This window comes from Triticum aestivum, chromosome 3B (genome assembly GCF_018294505.1).
Source record: "Triticum aestivum cultivar Chinese Spring chromosome 3B, IWGSC CS RefSeq v2.1, whole genome shotgun sequence".
NCBI classification, from domain to species: domain Eukaryota; kingdom Viridiplantae; phylum Streptophyta; class Magnoliopsida; order Poales; family Poaceae; genus Triticum; species Triticum aestivum.
Genome location: NC_057801.1, coordinates 493,418,679 through 493,427,104, shown reverse-complemented (window position 1 = coordinate 493,427,104; position 8,426 = coordinate 493,418,679). Strand labels below are relative to the sequence as shown.

The following is an 8,426-nucleotide window of genomic DNA, read 5'->3' as shown; positions in this document are numbered from 1 at the left end:
GAGTAACCAAAAGGAGTGTTTGTCAAGAAGGGATTCTCTTCAGGAGGAGAATAATATGTTGAGAGCCCAGATAGAGAAAGGGTTGGTGTATTGCATTCAAGGGAGAAAATCTCAACGACCCGTTGAGTAACCAATAGAGAAAGTGTAAACATTCAGAAAGAACCATGGAGAAAACCCAAGCAGAAAGCAAAGACGTTTTTTTGTTGCGAAAAGCCCAATCATTTATTGATAACAATTAAAAGCAGTACACAGATAAAAAAAATACAATGGGGTACAACTGAAACGAGCTGAAATCATGCCGCCATCATCACCCTCCTTCACTGGAGCCGAGTTCTTCTCTTTTTCTTTTTGCATGAAAGCCTTGTTGTAGTTGACCTAGAAGAGCGTATGAGACAGGAAAATGCAAACATAAAAAAAAAGATAGGAAAATGCAAGTAATTATTCTTCTTACACTCACGAATACTCCTATAACTGAATTTGATCCGAAATTCTGCAGCATCCTCTTTCTGAAAAATTTGAAGACTTGTAAGTTGGAGGAATTTTTTTTCATGGCATTTGGCTTTGGAAAGCGACCGCTGGCGTGCCGCCCTGCACGCACTGCATCGAGAGGCCGCCTGCACTCCGCGCCCAATCCTGAAAAATCCCCTCCGCTCCTCCGCCCCAAAATCTTGCACACTCTCTACGCACGTCAGTCCAGCCTCGTCTCGTTTCGTGTCGTCTGCTCGGGACCAGGAGAGATGACGCCGCTCCATGCCGCCCCGCCGCCGCTCTCCGCGTCGGCCGCGGTCTCCTCATCCGCGCCGCCGGCCCTCCTCGCCAAAGCTTACCATCCCAAGGCCGCGGCCCTTTGCTCACTCACCGTGACCGCCGCCACTCCATCAAGAAAAGGTTAGGCCGGCGCTCCCAGCCATTTTCCTTTTCACAGGAGAGACGGTTGGCCAGCAGTGCGTTCGGTGGAATCCGTCGTCTGTGTTTGCTCGGTTCGTGCCGTGTTGCCACTTGCCATGCACTGTTGGCTTTTGCCGTGCTTGTTTTGTTTATGGAAAAATTGCCCATCTTGTCCGGCGCCTGCGCAACTTCAGCGAAACGGATAAGAACGCTTGGACGGTGGATGCTATTCTTTTGTTCGTTTGATTTTTTTAATTAACGGGGCGTACAAACTGTCCCCTCTCTCTGGTCGATACAGAGTTTAGTCCATTGCGGATCCATTTGGTCTTTTGTTGTTAGCTCGATCATTCTCATTCGGGTCCTTGAAATTGCATGGATGGTAATCTCTCTTTCTTCACAACGCAAGGCGATTGCTTCTTGCGCTGATACGATAAAATTTCTGGTTTCTTGGCGCCAGCTTTTCTCGCATGCCCGGATCACAGCCCGGCGGCCGGGCGGTCGCTGACGCCGGCGCGCGGCGCTCCCGCCTCGTCCCCGGCGCTCATCTCGGCCGTCCAGGACCTGTACGAGTTCATCTGCAGCGGCCCGCTGGTGGAAAGGATTGGCTACACCCAGGAGAGGATCGCCGAGTCCATCGACCGGTGGCTGTGGTGCGGCTCGCAGGTGAGCCGGTTGTTCCGCATCGACGAGCTCCGGCTGACGGACGCCGAGAAGTCGAGGATATACCACTTCTACATACCCGTTTTCCTCTGGTGCGAGGACCAGGTCGCCGACCACAGGTCCAAGTACAACGACGGCGACGAGATCCCGCCATTAGTGGTATGTATTTGATTCAATGCTACTAGTTCTTCTCAGTTTTCACCTCATTAGTTCATGGTATAACTGTGTCCTCTAGTGTCGAGAGCATCTCTGGGGGCATTTTCCGGCCAGATGGACAGAGCACATATTCTTGTGCATTATTTCTTGCATCACACACGCCAGATGCTACTGCAGTTGCCTTCAGCAAAACAGATATAATCAGAAGCATATATCAAAGTTACCACAAATTCAGAAAACGTACCAAAATGATAGAGTACCATGAAAGTGGTTCTTGCATCACACACGCCAGATGCTACTGCATTTGCCTTTAGCCAAACAAATATCATCAGAAGCATATGCTGTCCAATGTCCACTACCATGAAAGTGGTTCTTGTGTATAAATCAAGAGTAGCACAAGTTCAGAAAACTTACCAATATGATACCAGAGTATATATATCAAGTTACAAGAATGAATAGATTTAGGTACTCAAAAATGTTGTTCTGCTCATCCGTGTTTCATAAATGGACCATCTTTCTGTTTTGTAGATTGGAGTCAGCGCTCCCCAAGGCAGCGGGAAGACAACTCTTGTTTTCGCTCTTGATTATCTTTTTCGGGTTTCTGGTAGGTGAGTCCTTCTCATCATGTTGATTACCATGTGTTCTCTTTGCCTCTATGAATGGAATTTAAGAGCCAAACTGTTGTGTGCCTCAGGAACTCTGCCACATTGTCTATCGATGACTTCTATTTGACTGCAGCAGAACAGGCATGAATATTCAGATATGGAGCAATTAAATTCTGTACTGGAATTACATTTTTTTTCTGCATATCTTTTGAAATATCAGTGATGATCTATGGATACATATGTGCAGGGTAAACTGAGGGAAACACATGCTGGAAATGCTCTTTTAGAGGTACAAGAACACCCCCATTAGCCCACTGTACTACCTCTGTTTTAGACGCTGTAACATGAACTGAGAGTACCTGACTAAAACTTTACAGTTTCGTGGAAATGCCGGAAGCCACGATCTCCAGTTCTCAATTGACACACTTGAGTCACTGATCAAACTAACAAAGGAAGGTACCGGTTGTGAACAAGTATCTGCATCTTGTCCAAATCCTTTGTGTTTCTATTTCATGGTCATTTGCGCAGTCTATTTTCTGTATTCTTTGGATTATTAAGGGTGCTGTGTCCAATTTTTTTTTTAAGAACTCCATCATAGATTCATGTTTATATATATATTGTCACTGAAATTACTGTTGTTTTTAACAACATTTAGGTACGAAGATGAAGCTTCCACGGTATGACAAGGTAAAAGGTTGCAGTTATCTTAGCGTACCTGAGTTTATAATTGAGTAGCCAATGATATACCTCAGATATCCATGTAGTCCGCTTTTGGTGGAAGAGGTGACCGGGCTGACCCTTCGACATGGCCAGAGGTTGAAGGGCCTACAGAGGTAATTACATGTCTAGCTGAATAACATTTTGAGTTGAGACATGTGATTTTCAACTTCTCGCATGCCTGCTTTCCTGTCGTAGGTTGTTCTCTTTGAAGGATGGATGCTTGGGTTTAAACCTCTTCCAAATGAAGTTGTAACAGCAGTGGATCCTCAGGTGAGTTTCTGGGATCATAACATTATTTGGTTTGTTTGTGTTATGTTAATATGACTTGAACCTATTTCCTTCTTCAGCTGGAGGTGGTTAATAAGAACCTAGAAGCATACTATGACGCGTGGGACAGATTCATTGAGTCATGGATTGTCATAAAAATTAAGGAGCCTAACTGTGTATTTCAGTGGAGACTACAGGTCGTTATTGGACTTATCTGACTAGTGATCCTACAGTGTGCACAGCAGAACAGTAAATTGGTATTTTCTGATGCTTTTATTTTAATCGCAGGCAGAGGTAGCTATGAGAGCTGATGGTAAAGCAGGAATGTCTGACGAGGAGGTGTGTTTCTCATATAGCTGATTCGTCCATTATACTGACCTTCCTTTCCAGTTGGATCATTTGTCGGTGCCCTACTTTTCTTTCGAAAAGAGGGAAACCCCCATTATCTCTGCATCGAGTGATGCACACATCCTTGTTGGCACCGGTTGTCAAGGAACGGCTCTTTCTGAGTTCTTAGCTGTGAGTTGTGACCAAACTGGATAGTGCATCTCCCAAATCAGGACAGACAAAAGCCTGTCTTCTGAATAAAATAAAGCAGGACAATTGAGCAAACAAAAATACCGAGATGCAAAAGTATTTACAAACCAGTGCCATAATTTCACACCATAGTTGGACAAGGCTATCGAATCATTACTTTTTTTTACCTGTCTATCAAATCATACTTGATTGACTTATCTAAAGTCTTCAGTGAACCACTTATATCAAGCATCGAAGTTGTCCTCTGCATCGTGTTTCATTTATCCATTGATGACTGTTCTCTGCTATGCTGTTGACTGCGGTGTCATGAAATCTGGCAATTCTTGCAGGTTATGGATTTTGTATCACGCTACCTACCAGCATACCATGCATATTTGCCCACACTATATAAAGAAGGACCAAATGGCGCGAAGAAAGACCATCTGCTGGTCATTGACATAGACGAAGAGAGGACTCCTATCTCTGGTAGTTGAGTGCTGAGTGTACATTCTGAAATGGATATCTTGACTTAGTGGTTGAGCTTGGGATTTCTGATCTTTCTGAGACCACTTCTGCCAAGCAAGCACCACCGTCCTCTTGTTTCTTACAGCTTAAATATATCCTAAACATGTAAATTCGATGTATATCAAGTTTTGCTATCTATTTAAAGAAACTGGCATCCCATTTTTCTTCCTATGTCACTCTGTGTGCTAAGTTTGTTTTCAAATTAGCGTTTTTGCGAATTATCTGATTATGTTCTAGGGGCAATCATCCGACGCATTTCATTGTATACGCATTCGGTGATAAGGCACAAATTTTGTATCGCAATAGTTTTTTCTTTTTTGTTACATTCTCTTGCGCTTTTTTCTTGTGCCATCATGAAAGCGCATCCGTTCGTCTTAATTGCTACTACCAGCTTTAAATTATCGCTGATAGTATGTTTCTGTTTGTAGCTAAGAGTGCGCTAATAGAAAAAGAAACATAGACGGAAGTACAATAGGTTTGGCAATCATGGACTATATATTTCTGTATTCCATTTCCGTTCTGAATGACTGTGTATTAATAGATTACTAGCTAAAATTGAGCACAATCCGTCGTAGTCTAGGTGGTTAGGATACTCGGCTCTCACCCGAGAGACCCGGGTTCAAGTCCCGGCGACGGAATTTTTTTGCTGCTTTGAAGGCAGCGTCTTTTCACATTTCAAGTGAAATTTAATTGACCTTCAACCAAAAATTAAGCGTAAAAACATAGCATATATATGTATGCAACCGAATTGCCATTTTCATCAAATGCAAAATCAACATAACTAAAAAAATTCAACCCAACTATTTTAGGAAGGCCAAGAATGACCAATCAAAAAGGTTCCAGACTAACATGCAAAGAACTACTCCCTCCGCCACATAATATAATATTATTTCTTAAGCTGTTATATACAAACATTATAAACTGTAATTCTTGTCTGTGGAACTGACACTAGTAATTCTGGGAGAGCAAGAATGAACCATCAAAATTCGAGACTCGGGGGATCCCATCTCAACCGCCGGGGGCTCAACCAATTTGCCTCCCGTCTCGCCGCCACCGGAGGCCACCGCCGGCGAAGCTGGCGCTGGGGCCAAGTACGGTGGCGGTGGGGCGTTCCGCGGGTGTGGCTCAGCCTCCATCCATGGTGATCTCGTGATGGCGACTTTGGGCGGCACTGGCGGCGCCTAGTGTAGTTCCCGTCCTGTGCTGTCCAGGAGGAAGCCGTTCTTCGCCGTCCATCGGTGCATGATGGCCGTCACAGCAAGCGCAGGTGCATATGGTTCAAGCGCCCTGATTCAGATCAGGTGTCGATCCGCGCGACATCAACGGGCAGCCCCACTGATCTGTTGATCTAGGGGTAAGTCCATGCTGGCCTGCCTTTGTCCGAGCTCCTACATCTTCGTAAGAGAGCCCCTGCTAGCCGCCTCCGGTTCCCTCGTCCAGATTGCGGCATGGTAAACCCGGGGTCTCTTCGATGACAGGCTATGTGTGGTGATCACTTCAGCCTGCGGCAGTGGCCTCGCTGCGGATTATCATCATCGATAGATTTTGTGAGAGTTTTATCTCTACAAATCCGATGGTCGATTTCGGCGGGGATATGCAAACTATGAACGATGTCTTGATGCAGAGGGATGGTTGTGCGGCGGTGGCGGTCACATCGCATGTAGCTGCTGGTATTGCGGAAAAGTGGTGGCGACAACACGTCAGTGACTTCGATGGTGGTGCTACTTGAGCATCTGGTCTTTGAGTGCCAGGGCGAAAGCCTAGGTCTGCCCCGAGTTGGGTATACCTGGCAATGGCGACATTTTTATGTCGTTACCTTGTTCAAGGCATTGTTCGGAATGCTCAGACTGATTCTTCAGGATGAAAACCTAGATCCTAGCCTTGGTGGTTGGATCCGGTGATGGCGACGCTCAAGTGTCGCTCCATTCCTGAAGGCGTTGCTGTTGAAGAACCTCGTCGTCCGTATGGTGTCATGAGATGAATGGTGCGGATACGGGCATTTCTCTAGTTTGCCCATCGCGGATATGGTCTTTGAGGCTTTTTTCTTTTTTCATCGCCTATACATAGCTTTGGTCCTATATGACTTTGTTGCTGGCGTGTTTTTGTGCGCGTGAGTTTTTGTTGGCTGTGTGCACCCTAACTATGCAGAGGCCGGGTGTGTGCTCATTGTATTGTATCCTCTTGATACTACATTTTGAGTTAATAAAATCCACCCTTTATCGAAAAAAACAAGCTGAAATTAGTCGTATGGAAAATACTACTCCCTTGGATCGGAAATTATATCTCCAAAAAAAGAAATGTTTTCCTTACCTTTATCGAAAAAAAAAACTAAAATTAGTCGTATGAAAAATACTACTCCCTTGGATCGGAAATAAATGCTCCAAAAAAAATGTTTTCCTTAATCATGACCTATACCTGGCCAAACCTCGGGCCGGGCCGGGTTTCGGGCCGGGCGTAGCCAAGCCCGACACAAAAAACTCAGGCCCGGCCCCGGCCCGGCCCGACCATCGGGCCTGTGTTTCTGGGCCCGAGCCCGGCCCAACCTTCAGAAAATGGCAAAAACGACGGGCCCGGGCCTGGCCCGACCTTCGGGCTCAAAAACTAGGCCCGAGCCCGGCCCGGGGGTAGCGTCGGGCCAGGCCGGGTCGGGCTTTTTCGGTCCGGGCCGGGCCGGGTCGGGCTGGGCCGGACATAGTGAGCTCTCGCATTGGTAGTGCTAGCCGAGCAATGCTAGACTTACAGACATATCTCTGCCGGGGAGATGTTACGGACTCATGTGTCAAAATATGGTTGGAGAAGATTAGGGGGAAGGGGGCCCAGCGGTGAAAATCAGGAGGGGGGTTGGCGAGCAAGGGGTCCGTAAGACCAGCCCGTAACAGCTTTCCGTTAGTGTAGCATTTTTGGTGCTAGCCAAGCACTGCACACGGGCTCATGGATGACGATCCGACGGCTGGCACGCCAAGAGAGCAAACAGCACACGGTTAGTCACACGGATCGCGATCGATGGCCAACCTTCCAGCGCACATCGTCACCGTCCAACCTTCCCTAATCCAGCGGCTGACCCAGCCCCGCGTTCCTCCGGTGCCGCGGCGCGATGAGGCTTCCCCAAATCCCCAAGATTTCATGGTACGCGCGCGCCCGCCGGCCAAATCCGTGCCCCTACTTAACCCCGGCGAACCCCTCCCAAGATCCTCAAACCACCGCGCCGAACTCTCTCGCCACCGCGCAGCAAACTCCCCAGCCTTCCCTCGCCCCAGATCCGCAAATGGCCCGCACGAAGCAGACCGCGCGCAAGTCGACCGGCGGCAAGGCCCCGCGGAAGCAGCTGGCGACCAAGGCGGCGCGCAAGTCGGCGCCGGCGACGGGCGGCGTGAAGAAGCCCCACCGCTTCCGCCCCGGCACCGTCGCGCTCCGCGAGATCCGCAAGTACCAGAAGAGCACCGAGCTGCTCATCCGCAAGCTCCCCTTCCAGCGCCTCGTCCGGGAGATCGCGCAGGACTTCAAGACCGACCTCCGCTTCCAGAGCTCCGCCGTCTCCGCTCTGCAGGAGGCCGCCGAGGCCTACCTCGTGGGGCTCTTCGAGGACACCAACCTCTGCGCCATCCACGCCAAGCGCGTCACCATCATGCCCAAGGACATCCAGCTCGCCCGCCGCATCCGCGGGGAGCGCGCGTAGACGCCCTCTCGCTCCTGCGTCTCATCGTGTCATGATCTAGCCGTGCTGTAGTTTTTAGTATGTGCAATGGATGTATCAATTGTTCTCTAAGTTATTATATGGATGAAAAAGCTCTGTTTACCTTTCTCTCTGCTTAATCATCTGTTCAGAATTGTTGATGTTGTTTGGGCATTGGGAACTGAACAATCTGCATCTGAACCGGAGTTGCTCCTAGAATTTGCATAAACAACAGGAATCTTCCAATCTCCATCCACCTAGACCTGGGAAACAAACCGGCGCCGCCACCACGTAAGCCGACGGTAGAAGACGCCACAAATTCCATCCGGCAGGCGAAGCGAAACAATTCCGATGCGCGGCTCGCCGTTTCCCAGCTCGCCCGAGGAAGCCGGAGACGTGCTCATGCGCATATCGTT

General features: G+C 48.3%; 2 protein-coding genes and 1 non-coding gene across 4 annotated transcripts; all 3 read left to right on the top strand.

Annotated features, from left to right (window-relative positions):
• Positions 1-594: 594 nt before the first annotated feature.
• LOC123070552 (D-glycerate 3-kinase, chloroplastic) lies at positions 595-4,508 on the top strand. Of its 2 annotated transcripts, none has more exons than XM_044493801.1 (12): positions 595-888; positions 1,346-1,707; positions 2,233-2,312; positions 2,399-2,450; positions 2,557-2,598; positions 2,687-2,765; positions 2,965-2,996; positions 3,074-3,142; positions 3,225-3,299; positions 3,377-3,493; positions 3,585-3,635; positions 4,163-4,508. In XM_044493801.1, exons 1-12 carry the CDS (start codon positions 738-740, stop codon positions 4,304-4,306), a joined length of 1,254 nt encoding a protein of 417 aa, XP_044349736.1. In that variant the 5' UTR covers positions 595-737; the 3' UTR covers positions 4,307-4,508. The 2 variants fall into 2 exon arrangements, with proteins under 2 accessions (XP_044349736.1, XP_044349737.1); XM_044493802.1 differs by lacking the exon at positions 595-888 and adding an exon at positions 1,080-1,267.
• A 394-nt stretch (positions 4,509-4,902) lies between these two features.
• TRNAE-CUC (transfer RNA glutamic acid (anticodon CUC)) lies at positions 4,903-4,975 on the top strand. The gene has a single exon. It is a non-coding gene; the product is annotated as a tRNA-Glu (tRNA).
• A 2,412-nt stretch (positions 4,976-7,387) lies between these two features.
• On the top strand, positions 7,388-8,139 carry LOC123070551 (histone H3.2). The gene has a single exon (XM_044493800.1). It carries the CDS (start codon positions 7,432-7,434, stop codon positions 8,011-8,013), a length of 582 nt encoding a protein of 193 aa, XP_044349735.1. The 5' UTR covers positions 7,388-7,431; the 3' UTR covers positions 8,014-8,139.
• The last annotated feature ends 287 nt before the right edge of the window (positions 8,140-8,426 follow it).